At 50.4% G+C, this 19,647-nt stretch overlaps 2 protein-coding genes across 2 annotated transcripts; one reads left to right on the top strand and one right to left on the bottom strand.

Annotated features, from left to right (window-relative positions):
- Positions 1-1,556: 1,556 nt before the first annotated feature.
- LOC138099024 (interleukin-20-like) lies at positions 1,557-3,174 on the bottom strand. The gene is made up of 5 exons (XM_068996029.1): positions 2,938-3,174; positions 2,770-2,835; positions 2,210-2,362; positions 1,747-1,821; positions 1,557-1,634 (listed from the first exon to the last, which is right to left on the bottom strand). Exons 1-5 carry the CDS (start codon positions 3,142-3,144, stop codon positions 1,557-1,559), a joined length of 579 nt encoding a protein of 192 aa, XP_068852130.1. The 5' UTR covers positions 3,145-3,174.
- Positions 3,175-15,937: 12,763 nt separating this feature from the next.
- Positions 15,938-18,843, top strand: IL10 (interleukin 10). The gene is made up of 5 exons (XM_068995934.1): positions 15,938-16,099; positions 17,427-17,489; positions 17,761-17,913; positions 18,429-18,494; positions 18,751-18,843. The coding sequence occupies exons 1-5, from the start codon at positions 15,938-15,940 to the stop codon at positions 18,841-18,843; spliced, it is 537 nt and encodes a 178-aa protein (XP_068852035.1).
- The last annotated feature ends 804 nt before the right edge of the window (positions 18,844-19,647 follow it).

Raw genomic sequence — 19,647 nt, 5'->3', positions numbered from 1 at the left:
CCCTGGTTGAGGTGAAAGCAGGGAGCCTGGCATGGACTGAGGCATGCAACACACGGGGTGTGATCGATGGATAGGATGAACTGTGATGGTTGCAACATAAGCTGAAGGTGTGGAATAAAACCCCCAAGCTGCGATCCAGAGCCCAAAAAGATCCATGAGGAACTCACCAGGCCGCCCCTGTGTCACCGGGTGTCAACTGATTTCCTGCAGTCAGGGACGAGCTGTGGTCCCTCCCTGCAGTCCCTCCCTGCATCCCAGCATCATTCCTGGTGGTTGTTCTTCAACAGAGAGTCGTGGAAAATCCCAGATGTCTGTCTTCCCTAAAAGAGTGATGGAGCTGAAAAAGCAGCTCTCCCGAGCACTGCCAGAGCATGGGGAGATGAATTCACCTGTTCGTGCCCTGACAGCTGGACAAATGAAACCCATGAGAAAGCAGATTAACAGAATCAAAGCCCTGAGAAGCTCCCCTTTGGCACAAGCCAATATTTGAGGGAGGACAGTGAGCAGCAGGAGATCTTTTGTCCGAAAATGAATGACCAAATGTCACTCGGCGTGACACACGTGCTGTAGGGAAATGCTGGTGCTGTCCCCCAGCCGGGATTGAGAGTGGCACCAGCAACGTCCAAAGAGGGAGAGAACAGACCAGAGCTATAAACAATGCTCAGTAAAAATGATCTTGGGGACAAACTGGGGGGATTTAGCAGCACTGGGGTCTGAGTTTGGTGTTCCTGGCGTGCCCGGAAGGATGCATCAGCCCTGGGATGCCGGAGTGGCAGCGTCTGCTGTGTAAGGACACCACAGAGAATTCAGAAAGTTTCACCAACAAGAATCATGTAATTCCTCAGAATTTTGACCAACAGACTCAGCACAGTTTCAAGTGGGGTTTATTTACAGTCATGGCAACTGATTTCCACGAGACTCACTACTGAGTGTCAGTAAATTGCACAATACAGTCAAGAACCTTTTTCTATTCAGCAACTCCGTATCTTGCACAGAAATTTCTTTACTGATAAGGCAGAAAATATCACCTCAAAAGGAAACACAGATTTCTAAGGCCTGACATACCTGCTGGGACCTATTCTTGGAACCATTTCTCACACTGTACTCCTCATTTCAGCCAGATCCATCAGTGGCAGCAGCCCTGAGACCGAGCCGAGGTTTACGCAACATCAGCTGCACCAGAGTCCTCCCAGCCAGCACTCAGCACTCATTCCCCACATTCCCTAGACAAAAAAAATCTATAATTTAAACAATAATTTTATGGCATGATCACAGCTTATGTCTGCCAGCAAGAGAAACCCTGCTAGGTTTTCCCTTGGAGCATCCTTTGGTAGCAGTCAGCGAGGGCGATGCTGATTTAATCAAACTCGTTATTTCCATCTTAATGAAGACTCTGCCGCTGTCCCTGGCTGGCAAAGCTCTCCATGTTAGCCTGGATGCAGCTGGAATTGCTGAGGAGCTGCGCTGATCCAGTGGTTTACTGCCCCTCTCATCTCTGCTGTGTGCAAAGCCCCTGCAGCTCCTCAGCCCCGGCCGTGGGTCGTTAACGCCACCCACTAACGAGATTTCTCCATCCAGTCCAGGAGGATGTCCAGCTCCCCCAGGGACTTCATGGCTGCAGATGTGACATTCAGCTACAATGACATAAAGGATCGAGCTGTAAGCAGAGACCAGCAGTACAACCCAACATAAAGAGAATTGAAATATAAATTTAAATGGTGTTAATTACCAGGCTCATCAACTCACCCCTTCGTAGTTTGCAAGTATTTGCTTGAATTTCTCTGTGGATTCCTCCCCACACACACAATTATTCTGCTCATGCTGGAAACATAAGATTAATTCATTGGTCTGGGAAGTTAATTTTTAAAAATGAGATTTCAGTTTCTAATTCTGCTGGGCATCATAGACTGAGCCGTTGTGGAACTGTGGGAAAGGCTGCAGGTCCCTAAATCAGACTTTAGCTAACAACAGTTGACTTGGCAGACTCAGGGACAGGACAAATATTGCTCCTGGGGACCAGTGGGGGAGTTTGCTGGTGAGATATAAAAATCTCTCAGTGGACAGAACACTCTTCCCATCACTCTGCTTCGTGTTCTCGTTAAAACCATTTCTATAAACAGAGACTTTGCAGCTTTATGGAGCTCTCAGGCTGGTTCATACATGAAACAGTAACAGAAGAAGCTCCACTGGAGCAGTACCCAAGACTTACACACTGCTCGAGCTTCCTCCTCACGCTCAGGAAGGAGTTGGCGATGCTGCTGATTTTCCTGTTCACAAACGAGTCCTCAGTCCTGCAGTGCTTGAAAACTTTGTCCACGTAGAAGGTGAAGAGGTGATGAGTGATGCAGCATCTGTCTGAAGACTTAAGAAATGGATTTAGTGAGTGAAAGGCCTTCCAAAGGGGTGTAACCTGCAGTGACTCTCTGGGATAAAGCATCTCTAACAGGAAGCCTGTTGTAGCTGAGCACAGCAGGACAGTCTGACTCAGACAAAGCTTCTTCAGTGGTGCTTGATTGAAGCTGATAAAATATATGGGAAATCATTTTAGGCTGGTTTTCCAGGAGATCCATCCTCAGCAAGTCTCACGAAATAAAACCAGCTGATTTTGCAGCTGGACATCAGAGGCTGAGACCTGGAGCAGTGGCCCTTGTCTTGTGCTTTGGGGTGTGAGAAAGCTGAAGGATACTGATTTCTGATAGATTGCACTTCCCAAGGTCCCATTCACCTGCTTTTGGATCCTTTAAGGGCCCCCCAGCCAGGGCCACCTACCTTAACCTTGTGTAGGGACTGTGGGTGGGACAGGATGCTCAGGGTCCGGATGGGGTCTCTGGATTGCTGCAGAGAGGACAGAGGTGGGCATGGACCTGCTGGCTCCAGAGGGGCTCCAGGAGCTGCCAAGGGCTCCCCCAGCTCCCCAGGACCCTGGTGAATACTCACAATATTGGCTTTAATTGCTGTGAAGCCAGCCCTGATCTCTGTCATGCTCACGGAAACCCTGCAGGCTCCGAAGTGGAAGATTTTGTCCCCAGCTGTCAGCATCAGATTCACCCAGCAGGACATGGAGAACAGGCAGAGGAACAAAGGGGATCCTCTCATATCAGCTGCCTGGGAGACTGGCCCAAGGAAGAGAATATTCCTCATCATTTTCCCAAATAACACAACTGTGATCCATATGAAAATAGACACATCTTATGTAAAACTTCTACATCTGTATTAAAAACCCCATGCTCATTAGGGTCTCTTACCCATTTCTTTTTTGCTCCCCCGAGCAAGAGAAAAAAAATCAAATTAAGTCAAATATTGAACAGAAGAGCTCAAAAAGCAGAGGAAAATTAAATAAAACATCAGTTAAAAATGCATCTAAATAAACAGAGTTTTTCTGAAAAAACGTTATCAGAAAAATAAATACAGTGAAGTTAAATTTTTAGAAGTCTACTGACACAGAAGCAGCAGGAGGTGCTGAAAGGAGCAGACCCCAAACTCTGATCCCAAAATAAAGTGTTTTCCCTCTGGAATAGCAGGAGTCAAACACAAGTTTTGTTAGCATTGAAAATTAAGGTTATTAAAGAAAAAAAAAAAACTTCAGAGAAATTATAGGAATATTACATTATAGGAATGCAAGGAAATACCCAGAAGGACATAGAGCAAAGGGATAAATTCAGGATCTTACCTTGTTCTTCGGTGTGGGTTCACCTCTCTCACCGCTGTCTGACCTGGAAGGCTCCGAGGGACCCGTTTTTATCCCAGTACCAGGAGGAAATAACTCTTGGATTAACTTTTGGGATTTTTCTTGCTTTTCCTGGCATGTATTTCCCTTTGTAATTTGCTGAATTAATGAGCTCGTGCAAGGGACCAGCTCCCTCTCCCACAGGTGTTTCCCTCACCTACGGAGGCGGGAACTCTTGGCATCACTGCGTGGGTTTTCTTTTGGGAAGAGGGATGTGACCAAAGGAGGGACAATCCTGGGGGTCACATCCCCAAAATTCCCCAACGTGGAGCAATGCTGACAATCCCCGTGGAGAGGGGCTGTTCCCAGCTCACCACAGAGGTGTTGGGATGGGGGGAGCTCAGAGGCATCACCCCACGGGGTGCCGGTGGTCCCAGCACCCCAGGGCCTCTGGCAATGGACCTGGTAGAAGTGGTGAAACCAAGTCCAGGGCTTTTCTCCATCAATGTCCTGGCACAAGTGGCCTTCCCCTGCCACTTTCAGGGAATCCTGGTCCCAAATCCAAGAAATCTTTCTCCCAGGTTCAGGGAATCCTGGTCCCAGTCTCCTCAATGGCTGGACACTTCTCCATCCCGTGTCCCCGGTGTCGGAGACGCAAAGAAACACGAGGTCAGGGATTTTGGAGGACACAGTCCCACCCTGCTGGCAGAAGAAGCGGTTTCCAGGGTCACAGGTGATGTAGGTGATCATTATTCACCGTCCAAAGCTGTCACCCTGCAGGACAGAAATGTCACTGACACTTTCCAAAGTCCCCCAGCCCCGTGGCACCGTGACACCCGCGATCATCCCACCAGCAGCTTTAATTGCTGATGCAGCCCAGGTCCTCGAGCACAGCAGGCACATTCTGTTCCCAGCATTTCAACTCCAGGCTGTGCCCAGGGAACCAGGGTTTGCCAGCTGGGCACAGTGTCACCCAGATGTGGCAGTGCTGGTGCAAACCCCGGATCCCTGCGCTGTTGCTTCCAAGGATGGTTTGGTTGTTCCTGTAGCCCCTTTGGAGGGAGCTTCGTTCAGTCTACAAACAAAAATGTGCAGCTGAACAAACTCCTTGGAGTTCCTGGGGCTGGGAGGGATGGCCAGCTGGACTTAGAGGGCACTGGGGTGGCAAAGTCGCCCCTCTAATCCCAGAGGCAGCCTCTGGAGCGGGTTCCTGCTGGGAGCAGCAGCCCCTGTTGCAATGCAGGTGTATCTCGTGCCTGTGGGCCAGGGCTGTCCTGCACAGATCTGCTGGTGACTAATTTATTTATTGATAACCAAGCTCAGTCTTGAGCGTAGATCTGTCACCAGGGGAGGACTAGGCAAATGGATTTTCTGCCCAGGCTAGTCAGGGTATTGCACACGGGATTGCTGAAACTGCCCCAAAAGCCTCCCTCAGCCCACTGCAGGGCAGCCTAAGGGCAGGGCCCAGGCTGCAGCAGGCTGGACTTGCCCTGGCTGAGGTGTTGGAGGGATCTGGGGCAGCACAGGCCTGTTAATCCCTGCCTTCCTCCCCTAATTCCCAGCTGCTGCCTGGAATTGCAGCAAAAGTTTTGCTGGGAGCAGAGGAAGTGGCAGCATTCCCGGGAGCCCGGTGCACACCCAGCCCGGTGAGGAAACAAGGGAAGAGGCAGTGAGTTCTTACTTCATTATGTAAATGGCAGATGACATGAAAGGATTTCTTGCTTTTCGGTTTTTTTCCTTTTGGTAACCGAACTGACGCCCAGGATGGGTCAGCCAAGTGCCAGAAGGCAAGAAAGAGGTGTGGATTAAAGGCTGTGGGGGAGCTGGAGGAGAGATGCTGGGAAGATACAGGAACACAAGGGAAATGTTGTATTATCGAGGTCCAGGGCCTCGTACAGATCTCTACATGGTCCTGGCTGTGTCCCTCGGCCTCTCTGTCCTGTCACCGACCTTTTGCAAAGCAGAGGAATCAGCAGGACCCTCACCACAAGGGCAAGAAGGAGGAAAACCCCATCGGGGTGGGGGACAATCCAGAGAGATTTTCATTTTGGGGTTTTACTGTCTGTGAAATGGTGGTGATGGGGCACCCCAAGTGCTGGATGTGGGGGATGTCCAAAAGCCTCTCATTTCAGAGCAGATGGGGTGGAACCAGCAGGGTTCCCAGAATGGTTTGGGATGGGAGGGATCTCACAGACCATCTCGTGTTCCACGGGCAGGGACACCTCCCACTGTCCCAGGCTGCTCCCAGCCCCAATGTCCAGCCTGGCCTTGGGCACTGCCAGGGATCCAGGGGCAGCCACAGCTGCTCTGGGCACGCTGTGCCAGGGCCTGCCCACCCTCACAGGGAAGAATTCCTTCTCGAAATCCCATCTATCCCTGCCCTCTGCCAGTTTAAAGCCATCAGCACATGTTGGACCAAACCCAGATGGAAGCAAATGACCCCAGCTTGGCTTTCCCCAGGCTGTCATCAACTTGCCAGCTACAGCAGCATGAAAATACCCTCAATTAAACAGCAAATCATCCCTCTTTTGCTCTGGGAAGGAAGAGGGAAAGAAGAAAGAGGGATTTCTGAAACTCAGCATTGTGACGCTGCGGATGAGCTCAGTAAAATGGGAAGTGCTTCCCTCAGGCACTCTCGGAACAGTTAAACCCTTCGGGCACCGCATGCTGGGAATGGGGCCGGGACAGCGCTCCTCTCCCCGGGAACCCTTCCAGGCTGCCCCCAGCTAACGGGGGAGGGCTCCTCCCTCGGGATTTTATGGCAGGCACGTTGTGACAGGGCACCCTAAGAGCAGTTACGACCCAAATAACAAGCCAAGGCAGCAGAGAGGGTTGTGAGCCAGCTGCCCTCGTGCTCAGGAATTAAAGCTCAGCCCTGGGCATCGCTAACTTATCTGAGAAACCACCTCTGCGAAGCCCGTGGTGAGCAGTGCAGTCCCACATCACACAGGCACGAAGGGGCTGAGCCGGGAGCAAAGGGAATATCCCCAGCGCGGCTGGAAAACAACGCTCGGGGGGAAGGAGCCTCTGGGACCCCGCCGTGTCCCCACAGCTCCCAGCGCCGCGGGGACGATGCTCAGCCCCGCCAAGCACCGCTGCCACCGAGCAGCGTCACTGCTCTGCTGACAAAACATCTCCAGGGCAGCAGAAAGCACCAGGCTGCTGCAGACGAAGGGCTCGGGGGAGTTAGGAACACAGGAGGCGATCCTGGAGAGCCCCGGGGGGTGACAGGGACGCGACACTGACTCAGCCCCGGCCGGTTACGCTGGGAAACTCAGCTCCCAGCCCTGCTCCATCCATCCCCTGTGCACCCCACTGGTGTTGCTGGGGATCCTGATCTGCAGGACTGATCCTGATCCTGCCCTCGCCCAACTCAATTCATTCCCAATAATTCATTTCAAAGAATTCATTTCATCCTAAAAAAATTTTTTAAAAATCCTTAAAAAAATTGTCGTCGAGCTGTTCTGACCCGAAGGCGCCCCGCTCTCCAGCACTGGTCCCAGATCACGTTCAACATCAGGTTTCCAGTAAAGCGTTTCAGGGTGACAAGGCACCAGTTTCAATAGTGCCTTTCAATGCACTTTTTGTGCTCTAAGAAATTCTGATAACACTCGACAGCCCAGCCTTGGTTTGACATTCTTTGTCATCGCCCCTATTTCACAGCAGCTTTAGGTAAACCATCATTTCAGATATGAGGCTGATAATGGTTTTTCTCAGGTCCCCAGAGCCGGAGAACCTGAGTGAGAGAAATGCTCCCAGAAATTTTAATAAAGGAAGAATTGAGCCTTAATAACAACATCCAGCAGCAATATCTGGGCTCAGGAACCTTCCTGATCTCCTTCAGGAAAAGAGCTGCAAAAACCAACTCAGCCACATGAAACAAAAATGATTGCAGGGTGTTACAGTGCCCTGATAATGCTGTAGCTCACCAAAACCCCTGTCAAAGAATTGTGATTCCAGCGGCAGAAGGAAGTGTTTCTACTTTGTTTTTACGCACTGGAGTAATTTCTTTGACACTTGCAGTGGTGTGATTTGTGAGCCAGCCCTGCCCTCAGCGTAGCTGGGTGTCAATGGCAAGGTGAAATGCAGTGCTCAGCACCTCAGAAATCAAGACTTAATTGTGAAGAAATCCCTGCCGCTCCAATCCAGAGCCGAAACCTCGTTTGAACGAGTGCTAACCTGGCACGATCCTCCTGAAGCCAGGCGCTGACAGCAGCACCCTACAGGTGCCACCCCTGGTGTCACTCTTTCCGTGAGCTCGGCACCGACGTTTGCTCTCCGTGATGGCAACACCCTCTGCCAGCCCTGAAAATCAGACTGCTCTTCTCTCCCTTAATTAGTGCAGCTTGTTATGGGCAGAAAGCCTGGCTGGGGCCAGCACCAGCCCTGCCTTCACCCACCCACCCTGCAGTGCTGCTGAGAGAAGTAAAAAAAAATTGTTTTTCTCAGTAAACTCGCCAAATGAGTCAGAAAACACTCAGTGAGGAGCTACTGCTGGAGAGGTACAGCGTGTACCCTCTCCTCAGTCACGTTTCAAGCCACAACCACTTGAATAATTCTGAAAATCAAACACTGGGTGCTGCCTCGTAGGAAGCAACAGGCTGAGCGTGGCTCGGCGTAGGGAAACGCGCTTTTTATTCAGCCAAGCTCCAAGAGGCATCCAAAGCCCAGGGAGAAAAATTCAGCTGCTTTCCAGGATTCTTCCCGAGAGGTTCACGGTGCCCGGGACTCTCAGCAGCTTTAGGATGGGCAAAGCAGCTCCTTTCTCAGCTCTGCGGCCCTCAGGGACTTTTGGAGAGCCTGGGAATATGTCCCTCACCCCAAGACAATGTCCCTCACCCCAAGACAATGCCTGAATCCTCCTGAATTGGGGCACCGCCCGTGGCTGTCCCTCTGGGGCTCTTCCTGCCCTTGTCAGACACCAAGAGCCCGGCCCAGGCTGTCCCCAGGTGCAGCAGGAAGGGGACAGTGCCACGTCCCCCAGGGAGCACCACCCCAGTGCTGGGGGTGACCCTGGGCTCCCCCTGTCCTGGCTGGACATCCTTGGCCAGGTCAGGGACACGTCCCAGCCATGCAGGGCTGCACGTCCCAGCGATGCCACCTCCTGTGCCACCTCCTGCCCGGAGCAGATGTGACTCACCCATGGCACTGCTGCTGCTGCTGCTGCTGCTAGGACAGGATTTCACCCCGAGGGGAAAGAAATTGCAAAAAAACAAAAAAAGGTGCTTTTCTGTTTTTCCTTCCACCTCGAAGATTCACCTCTGAGGAAGAGGAAGAGCGTGGTGGAGGATCACAATCGACAACTCTTCTGCAGAAAATTCATTTAGTCACCAGGGTGGGGGGTGTGGAAGGTTAGATAATTGTTTCCCCTGTTCTGGCAAAATGTGAGCTTGTATTTTGGTTATCATAAATGGCATCTTCCCCAAAGGGAAACGCATATTTCAGGCTTTTAGAGTCAAATAATATAGCACAAAAAGCTTTTTTTTTTTCAACTATCCAGCACTCAGGTTCCAGCTGCCACCTCTGCCTCCGTGTGAGCCCACCCAAAGTGCCCTGTGCCCAAACCCAGGCTGTTCATGCTCTGTGTGATGCCAAGGACCACCCCATGAGGGCTTAACTCACCTCTGCCCAGTTCAGGGACAACTGGAGAATTAAATTGTCTGGGCCAGGGTTTGCTGGGATCCCCATACCCATCACCCAGCTCTCATATTCCTCCCATCCTTATTTTCGGAGAGCTCAAAGCTGCTGTGACAGCAGAAGTTACGCAGGGCATTTCACAGAAATGCAGAATCACCCAGGCTGGAACAGACTTCAGGATCATCCAGTCCAACAATCAACCACAGCACCCCCATAACCACCCTTAAATCATATTCCCAAAAGTGGCTTTTGATGGAAAACCAGGCTTGGATGAGGCGGGAGCAGCCGATGGATCTGGCAGTCCCACACAGCACCCGGGTTTGCCCCGAGGGTGAAATGTGCTGACACTGCAGGCAATAAATGACACCTAATAAAGGAGAAACTGAGAGCTGGCTGATATCAGCCCCCTTTTTGAATGATCCAGGGAGCAAATGAATCACTCCAATAGCCACTCAGGTTCAGCTTTCACCAAAACTGAAAGCTGTGTTTCAGTAATTCGCTGTGGATTCTGTATGCAACCGGCTCCCGGCGCCGGGTTTCGGTTTTGGGTTAATATTGCCCCTCTCAATTTCACAACCCCACCGAGCCAAGGCTGGTTTCAGGATGGATGCACGTGAGCCTGGGGAGTTCTGCTCCAGCTCTGGCCCCAGGGCAAGGAGAGATGGGCAGTAAGGGACAAGCAGGGAAGGCCGGCACATCACAGCCACTTGGCTCCACCAATTCCTGCCTTATTTGATAACACATCCTGTGGGAAGGGGAAAATCCAGGAGAACTGGGCACTTTTTGTTTGCCTCTAGGTGCAAATTCTTGTAAAATCATGCTCTGAAGCAGGGTTAATTTTTCCAGAGGCTCATCCTCTTACCAGTTATCCTGGATAGCTCTGCCTGACGGGGAGCACCAGCTTGGCCCTCTCTCCCCTGACCTCGGGGGAGCACTGAAGGCTCTGGAAAATGCCGAGCACTTCCTCAGTGCACAACCCCTTTCAGCCATCAATATAAACCAGGGGCACTGCAAGGATTTTGAGTCTTCATTTGACTTTATATTTTCCGCAGACGCTGCCGGGCACTCCCGAGGCGCGGGGATGAAGGGCCCATCCCTCCTTTCCCGACAGCAGAGGAAGTTTGCTTCAGATCATTGTTTCTTCTTCTTCTTCTTCTTCTTTTTTTTTTTTTTCATCTTCTTATTTTTAAACACCATTTTCAGTGAGGGGTTTTCCACCATTCAACTTCATCTTCCACTTCTCAGTTACAGTCCTCAAAAGTGACGGGGAGAGCAATAACAGAACAGAGACACGAATGCCTGATGCTGTTAATGAAGTAAATCTTCCTCAGACTTCCACAGAAAGATAAATCCCAGAGAAATTGCTGAAGAGGCTCAAGGAGAGCAGTGCTGAGCAGGAGTGGAGCTGACACCCCAGCTCCCATGGGGAGCAGCAGGATTTCAGGAATTGCTTTTCAGTGCTTGAACTCCACTGCTTTCAGAACTCAATTTCAGCCCCCATGGCAGGGGGTTGGAAATAAAGGACCTTTGCAGTCCATTCCAACTCAAACCACTCCATGATTCCATGAGTTTCTTTGGGTCTCCATAATCAGGAGAAGGAGGCTGGATTACCTGTTCCCTCCCTAAAAAAACACGAGAGAACAGAAGGGGGATCTGAAGACTTTCAAAAGCCTCTGAAACCTCTGAAAAGCTCACCTGGTGGATCATGTTTTGATCAAAAAAACACAGCAAACCTTTTGGAGCAGAAAGATACAGTGGGAGCACGTGGAAAGTCCCCTGGCAGCACCGAGGACGCTGCAGCATCCCTCGAGCTCCGAGGATGAGCCACCATCCCCATCCCCGGCCAGCGCTGAGCCGCAGTTTGTGGGCTGGCAAAGAAAACCCAGGATTTCCAAACCCTCCACGTGAGTGCTGCACAAAAACCACCCCAAAACTCCACGGTGGGAGTTGCCAGGCCAGTGTTGGCTCTGGGGCCTCGTGCTGCTGTGGAAAGTGAGTGGAGCTGGCTCTGAAATTCACCCCGGGCTCACACGGAGCTTCCGAGCAGCAGCTTTGCCTTATCTGATTTCTCAAACTGTGACAAGGAGTTTCTGTCTTGTGACCCCTCAGCACAATAAATAGGCTGGGTTTGTGTTATTGGTCAGAGTGTTGGTGCTAAACCATGACAAAGTCAATATTCTCCAGAAGATCGGCTCATCTTCTCCCCAAGTGATACCAGAACAAGAAAAAAGAAACTCCTCACAGCAGCACTTGTGCAATGAGCTGCTCAGGGCAGGAGTTGCTCAAAATTGCTTCTGTAGAAGGCTCAAAAAAACCCCCAAAGGGCACTGGAAGTGATATTTGAGCAATGGATTATATATTCAGGGAGCTTTTTTTGCATACTTTTACACTTTTTAATTGTCTGCGAAGAAACTCACCTGAGTAAACCTCACTTGGAGCACATAGTCCCCACTGCTGAGACTCCAGTGCCAAGGTCCCATTGGGTTCTCTAAGGACAGTTCTGTGAGCATCATAAAATTCCTGTCAACAGCTGATTTCAGGGCAAAATAAAAGAGATAAAAATGTAACAACACCTCTGTTTGCTTTGTGGAGTGGGGAAAGTCTCATGTGGGTGATGGCAGCATCACTGACCTCACCCACGACTCCTCACACCCCTCAGAGAGGGGCTTAAAATGGCAAAACTCATGGAAAATTGGGAATAAAGCACAGCTGGCTCTTCTAGGTTGGCAGAGGGCACCCTGGAATTCCAGGGGGGATATTAAATAGGGATGTTATTCAATCTCTGCCTTAGGCTGCAGCAGAAATGCAGATATTGGGAGGTTTATGAGTGCAATTAAAAAGTGCAAATATTTCTCAATTAAGTTCATCACCAAAACTGAATCTGCAGAGGGGAGAAAGTCTCCACCCCTTGATTCTTTCATGTGCCAGTTCCAGAGAGTTCCAGCTTAATTTAGAACACGTGGAAGTTCTGGACCTTCTAAGAACTTCTTATGTAATTCTCTCTCTGTGTCATATCAGAAATCACATCAAAGCTATGATTGATTCATGATTAATAACCTATTTCTGGACATGATAAACCGGTGACATTGGTTAAATTTCCAAAGAGCAATTTGGGATTTACCTGTTGAGGTCGATGTGAGTCACGCTGCGAGTTCCTACCAGGTTCCCACATGTGAAATGTCCAACGTCACGCCCCGCCAGCTGGAAAAATTCTTGAAAAAAAACATGAAGCAGTGCACTTGATGCTTCACCAGGAACTGTTAGTCATCAGCACTGGGCTGCTGAGAGAGCAGATGCCATCGCTTCAAACACAGGGTGAAGGAAAGGCCTCCAAGGCCCTACTTCCCCCGCGAGCGTCACTGGCAGCAGATCGTCCGGATCTGAAGGGATGAGAAATGGGGAATTTCTGAACAGGAAAGAAAGGAGAACACCACTGTGACAGCCTGGAAATGTAGGGGACCCTCCAAGTTACGTCTAGAATACAGTGCAGAAAATCACAGAGTCACAGATGACTGAGGTTGGAAAAGACCTCTGAGATCATCGAGTCCAACCTGTGACCGATCCCCACTTTGTCACCAGACCAGAGCCCTGAAGGCCATGTCCAGTCATTCCTTGGACCCCTCCAGGGATGGTGAAACCCCTCCAGGGATGGTGAAACCCCTCCAGGGATGGTGATACACAATGTTCCTCTGTCCAAAAGCAACGGCAGACACCAGGATGGCAAAAAAAGTTTAAAAATTTAAAGTTTAAAGTTAAAAGTTTAAAGTTAAAAGTTTAAAATTAAACCTTGCCAAGATAAGAAAAGCCCCTTCAATTATCAGGGTCAGGTGCCACCCTGCTCTGATGATGGGACCCTGAGGATGTCTGACCCCAAGCCGTGCCCAGGACCATGTCCAGGACCATGTCCAGGACCATCCTTTTCCTCATGTGGGAGAAAGTGTTTGCCCCCAGGCCTCTGTTTCGGTGCAGAAGCAGCGTTTGCTGCCCCGTTGTTTCTTGTGAACTCGCCTCTCTCAGAAGTTTGTGGGAGGTGGGGTAAAACTGCACGAATGGCTTTTGAGTAACACATTCTCCTTCCTGAAATGATCTTCTTGGCAAAGATGAAAGCTGTTTCCTAAAGATTCAGAGATACACCCACGCGGCCCGGACACTCTTTAGGCAAAGGTGCTTTCTTCATTCATGAACGCCGGTGTAGTAGCGCAGTCACCGCCTTTCCACAGCGCTCAGCACGGCTGACTCAGAGCGAAACTGCCCCGTCAAGATCTCTGACGAGGCAGAGGAAACGCAGGTAAACACAGCAGAGAATCGCCCTGCGCAGGCCAGAGTTTCCTCTGCGGAACGGGCACGGGCGCCTGACGCTGCTGCCAGCCCCAAAACACAGCCCGGGGTTCCAAAACGGGGAGGAGGGAATTGCACAAGAGCCGGAGCGCTGGGCGCGCTCGGGATGTCAGACGTGACCTCACGGACAGCCCGGGGGGGCTCGGAGTGAGACAAGTGTGGAAACGAGCGCTCAGCCCCCGGGCAGGGTGGAAGGAGGCTCCTGGAGCTGCGGGGCTGATCCAGCTCCTGCTGGTGCCAGGGCACGCTCCCAAAGCCCCTCTGCCTTGCATCCCGTAAAAACACCAGCAGCTAAAGCCACAGCTGGGGCTGAGCGGCCCTTCCACTGCAGGGGAGTGCCTGGGGCCGCATCCTTCCCTGAAGGGAGCAGGATCAGCTCCAGGAGTTCAGGATCACAGGATCCAGGATCACACAAACCAACCTCACGCATCAACTTCCATACCCTGAGGAAGCTTCAGCAGCCATCCAGGTCTTGGCACTGAAGATTTGTTGACCCCTGGCAGGTTCAAGTTAATGCAAAAGAAGCAAAAACATCTCCCCGTGTGGGATCCCAAGGAAAGGTGGGATCCTGGCTGTGGGAAGTGAGTTTAAGACTGATTCTGTCCGAGCTTTCTGCCCTTCTCCTTTCAGATGGATTCTGCTGATTGGAAAAACCCCACAGATGTGTTAGAGCAGGGAAAGAAAAATGGGCCACCAAAAACATGACCCAGGCCATGATTCAGCTGCCCTGATGTCCCTGCAGTGGTTCCCCGGGAGCAGCTTCCCCATCGCCTCTGGAAGAGGTAACACAACAGAAAAAAGGAAAACAAATCACAAAATCCCACACTTTCCCTGCCTCAGACACTCCAGTTGCTGATGTTTCATCCCCTTTGCTCTTACACGTGTGCATGCCAACCATTCCTCTCTCCTGCCCCAAAATAAAATGAAAAACTCTCAGTGTGCAGGAACAAACAGTTCTTTGCATTTTTCCAGCGATAAATTCCCTCTCAGAGGTTCACAACTTCAACTTGAAAGAAGATCAGTGCCATGAAGGAGATGAGAATTTAAGGGATTGTTCCCTAATGGAGGAAGGCTTCCCTACTGGGAAGAACGAGCACTTTTAAAATAGCATGAGGGATTTCAAAGAAAACCCCGTGATTTCAGAAAAGTCGAATTTATCTCCCTTCTCACTTTCTGGGATGCCAAATTCCTGAATAAATAAGTGAAATCTTTATCCCAAGGAAACAGGGGGTGTGGACTAAAATAGATATGGAAAGAGAGGAGAAAAGAGAGGGAAGCGGAAAATGGGGAGACGTCACAGGAATTCTCTGAGGCTCCACAAGGAGAATTTTTATCACAGCTGGGACAATCAGTCTCAGCTAAGACAGCTGCTTGGATGGGACTGCTGTCCATTTCTAGGAAACAAAATAGGATTTAAAAGCCTGGAAAATGAGTTTTTATGACCTGCTCATGCACTTTAACACCAGGCATCAAAGTAGTGGCACAAACCCTGCTCCTCCCCTGGAGGATCCACGAGGGACCAGAGCAGGACTGGAATCCTCCACTGGGATCCACTGATCCCGTTAGCTTCCAGCTGAGTTTTGGGAGCTTGCTGAGCAGTGAAAATTCACACTGGCTTCAGCAGAAATATGCATTAATGGAAGAAAATTAAAATTAATTAAAAATGAAGTTTTCAGATGATTATGTGCATTAATGGAAGAAAATTAAAATTAATTAAAAATGAAGTTTTCAGATGATTATGTGCATTTGCAGATTAGAATGCCAAAGGAAGAGACAGAGAATTTGTAGAGTTCGTGAAAAGCAGTTCTGCTGAGTGATGCTCTCTGCAGGTTTGATACTGAGATTTAAAAGCAACAACAATTTTTTTCCCCCTAACCATATAGCATTCATCTAAAAATAAAAAATGGAACTGTTAGAATGAAGTAACCTCACACAGCACCTTGGCTTCTTCATGTCTCTGCAGCTTTCCTCCTCAGCCACAGCTAAATTTACAAGAAACAAGCAATGTAAAAAAAAATGCAGAGTCTAAGCACAAAAAATTGATGGGGTGTGAGTAGAGGAGGGGGGTCAAAGAACAGGAAACCCAAGTTGACGGGAACCCAAGTGACATTTGGGCTTAATGAATGACTTAAAACCCCAATATTGCTCGTCAGGAAATGGGGAGAGGAAATGGAGCGATGTTTTGAGAGTATAAATTAGGGGCTCCATCAAGGTGAAAGCTGCAGATCTGCTTTATACCCTCCTGTGGAATCCCTCCGGGAGCTGCAGCAGAGGGAAGCAGCCCTTTCCCACAGCATGAGGACCTGCTCCAGGGGCACAGCCGTGCCCGTCCTGCTCCTGCTGCTGCTGGGCACGGCGCCTGCCTGCGCCCAGCCCTCCTGCCTCCACTTCCCCAAGCTCCTGCCTGCCAAGCTCAGAGAGCTGAGGGTCAAGTTTGAGGAAATTAAGGATTATTTTGTAAGTATCACCCTGCTGCTTTCTCCTCGTTCTGCCTTTTTCGCAATGTTCTGGGATCTGGAGGAGGGGGAAGAGCTTCCTCCCAGCAGAAATGATTTGGCTGCGTTGCGTTACGGGTGAGCAAGAGCAGCTCGGTTTCACTGCTCACTGAGAGAAGATCTGCGAGGCTTTTCTTCCTAGTTTTAATTACAATGAACTCGAGATTTCATAATGAACCTTTGCAAACCTTTCTAGCCAGGCTTCCCCCGAAATGTTGCAAACCAAGTTAATCACTGAATTAATAGGAAGGAAATTGTCTTTTCTTTAGGGCACCAAGGTCCAGCCCTGCTGAAGACAGCGCCAGGTGAAAAGGGAAACCTTTTGCTGCAGATTCTTTCTTTGAAAGAACCACAAAAGCCTGCACTGGGTATTTTATGAGTGGAGGAGCAGAGCAGTAACTGAGCACCTGCTTTGGTGCCTGTGCAAGGTCGCTGCTCTGCATCACAGGAGCCTCAGGGCTGCTGAGTAATCAGCACTCGGTGCACTCAGAGCATCTGCCATGGCATCAGTACTGATAGAGGCGGCTGGTCACAGCTCTGATGCTGTTTTAGGCCATGTCCGTGTGTTTTAGCAACAAAACAAGATAATTCTCCAGATTGAATCTCAAGCTGATGTCATGGCTTGTCTTTGTTATCAAACAAACACAGCCAAGACTTCAGATGTAGAGCTTGCTGTGAAGCTCCCAGATAATGCTGGGAAAAAATATTTTTAACCTCTCAGGACAGCTTTGAAGCCTTTGATGCTTTGGGTGGTGCCTGCCCACCCCACCGTAGTTGGTGCGACAGAGGCACCTCGGGAACAAACTCCCACTTTCCCCATCAGCTGGCGGCTTACAGGGGTAACAGAACCAGGGGGATTAAACCCTCCTGCCCTGGCAGAGAGGTCGGGGTGGCTCCCAGGGGCTGCCACGGCTCTGACTCCTCTCTGAGGAGCGTTGCTGTCTGCAGCAGCACCTCACACAACAACACCCTGCGCAGCTGAGGCGAGCGAGCGGCTCCAGCTCAGCCGGAGCAGTTTGACGTTAACAAAATCAATGGCACCAGAGGTTGTGATTGCATTTTCCTGCTGTCCTGACCTGACAGTCCTTGTGCTGCAAGGATGAGGACCAGAGAATTGGTGACTCCTGCGCCTGGTGTCACGGTGCTCTGCACGCTCCTGCGCTGGGTGCCCTCTGCCTTTGCTGCAGGGAGATCCTAAATGAAGACAAGGGAAGGATCATTTGTTAGGGCAAATTGAAAGAATTGACTGCCTGCCTGAAAAACTCATTTTTAACTTCATCCTCCCCCAGCAATCGAAAGATGACGACCTCAGCATCCAACTGCTCAGCTCCGACCTGCTGGAGGAGTTCAAGGTAAGAATCGCATTCCCTCGCGAGTTCCTTCTCCTTCCCCATCCTTCCCCGGCGTTTCATAAGAGGGGAAGCCAGCTGGAAACTGGGGCATGCGCTGCTGTCACGCCAGGCTGGCTGTGCCATCCTGCAGGGACACGTGTGGCTGCGGCGGGGCTGGCGCTGCTTCCCCCGCGGCCAGCGCGGCTCCCACGCCCGCCTCTGCTTTGTACAAACACCCACACCCGGTGCTGGTGGCCATCCCCAACCAGGCTTCCCCCTCCTGTCGCCCCAGGGGAGCCTCGGCTGCCAGTCGGTGTCGGAGATGATGGGGTTCTACATGGAGGAGGTGCTGCCCAGCGCAATGAAGACCAGCACGCACCACCAGCAGAGCGTGGGCGACCTGGGCAACCTCCTGCTGAGCCTCAGGACCATGATGAGGCGCTGTGTGAGTGGGGCTCGGCAGCACGGGGTGGGCAGAGGGTCCCCAGGAGCAGGGCAGGTGCAGGAGCAGGGATCCGGGCAGGCAGGGCCCTCGAAGATGGGGTTTGTGCTCACCATCAGTTAAATGACGATGGTGCAGGAGCACCACGTGCAGCCAGCCCTGCACGTCAGAGCCTGGCTGAAGAGACAAAGAGAGGGCAGGAGGAGGTCTGACCCTTACCTCGATGCTGGGGCTCCCAAAATCACACCTGCTGCAGCCGTGAGTCCATCAGTGCAGTCAGCCGGGACAAACCCTGTCCCAGACACAGGGACACAGGGCTGGGAACGGCCTGAGGGTCACTCCGGCTCCTTCCATCAGAGCCCGGTGCAAAGCAGCTGGAATTGCTGCCCCCGTGGCCCCACAGGGGAAGGGGAAGGTGGGGAGCAGCAGTGACAAGGGACAGGGAGGAGAGGACAGCCACCACCACACCCCTGGGGAGGAACCCCTGGGCTGAGGCCGCTGCTCGTGTCCCTTTACAGCACAGATTCTTCACCTGCGAGGACAGGAGCAAGAGCATGAAGCACATCAAGGAGACCTTCACGAAGGTAAGGCCACGCTCAGGGGCTGGGCCGGGGTGGGAGGAACCTGCAGAGATCTGAGAGTGGAGAACAGAATCCCAAAAAGTCTTTAGCCACACAAATTCTTGCAGCAGAGGAATCCAGAGGGCAATGATTGAAGGGTGGGAATTCCCAGGGGATCGGGCAGAGAAGCTGGAGGTGTCCGTGGAAGGAGAGCTTGTCCAGGCATTGTACATCCCATATCTGTGACAGTCACACTAAACACACCCGGCTTTCCCTGCAGATGAACAAGAACGGAATCTACAAGGCCATGGGAGAGTTTGACATCTTCATCAACTACATCGAAAAATACTTGACGATGAGGAGAAGGAATTGAGAGCACCCCTGGGTCTGCATCTTCCACACCAAATCCTGCTACTTGTTCAAAAATCACTTTAGGCTGCAAAAGCTCAAATGAAGTTATCTCAGGGTTCAGGTTAATAACTTCCAGCTTAATACTGTATTTAAAAGTTATTTTTTTAATAATTGAATTTATTATTTATTACTTTAAATACCTCAGTGTTGATGTTTACAATGTGTTTTGAAGAAAGGAGTGATGAGCTTGTAAATTACTATTTATTGTTCGATATTTTAATACTGTTTATCATAGTGCTATTTTATTCATAGCTTCAAAACATCCAAAGCAGCATTATTCTGGAGGGCAGACAATGAGCTGAGCTTATCCTGAGTGCAATTCCACTCCTGATTAGGAGCAATTCCAGCTCTCAGTTCAACAAAATTTAATTTTAAGCAAATGATCCTCTCCTCCTATCCTATCTCTCTGTTTATTTATGCAATCAGGTGTTTTTATGTTTAGAGGGAGAACAAGCCACAGCAACAGCTTGGTTAACTCCACCTTAGACTTCAGCCTGTAGACTAGTCCAGACTAAATTAAAAAAATTAGTAGTAGGAATGAAATGTTTGGTTCTAATAGAACTTGACTTAAATATTGCTCAGCATTTGCCTTCCAGAGCTGCTGGGTGAGCCACTCTGCACTTTCCAAAGTTAACCTTACTATTTTCCAGTCTCTGATTGGGTTTTTCTCACTGTTTTACTGTTGTTCATTTCCTTGTAGAACTTAGAGGATATTTAGTTAACCACCATTTTAAGGTGGCTTGGGTAATTTGCATTCAAATCCATG

This window comes from Aphelocoma coerulescens, chromosome 26, assembly GCF_041296385.1.
Source record: "Aphelocoma coerulescens isolate FSJ_1873_10779 chromosome 26, UR_Acoe_1.0, whole genome shotgun sequence".
Classification (NCBI taxonomy): domain Eukaryota; kingdom Metazoa; phylum Chordata; class Aves; order Passeriformes; family Corvidae; genus Aphelocoma; species Aphelocoma coerulescens.
The sequence above is the reverse complement of the archived record's forward strand: the minus strand, read 5'-3'. Positions and strand labels throughout refer to the sequence as shown.

Coding starts and splice junctions, on each gene's coding strand:
- LOC138099024 (XM_068996029.1), bottom strand. CDS start 3,144: ATGATGAGGAATATTCTCTTCCTTGGGCCAGTCTCCCAGGCAGCTGAT. Junction 2,363..2,769: donor AGTCCCTACACAAGGTTAAG/GTAGGTGGCCCT, acceptor CCATTTCTTAAG/TCTTCAGACAGATGCTGCAT. Junction 1,635..1,746: donor TACTTGCAAACTACGAAGGG/GTGAGTTGATGA, acceptor ATGTCATTGTAG/CTGAATGTCACATCTGCAGC.
- IL10 (XM_068995934.1), top strand. CDS start 15,938: ATGAGGACCTGCTCCAGGGGCACAGCCGTGCCCGTCCTGCTCCTGCTG. Junction 17,490..17,760: donor ACCTGCTGGAGGAGTTCAAG/GTAAGAATCGCA, acceptor CTGTCGCCCCAG/GGGAGCCTCGGCTGCCAGTC. Junction 18,495..18,750: donor TCAAGGAGACCTTCACGAAG/GTAAGGCCACGC, acceptor CTTTCCCTGCAG/ATGAACAAGAACGGAATCTA.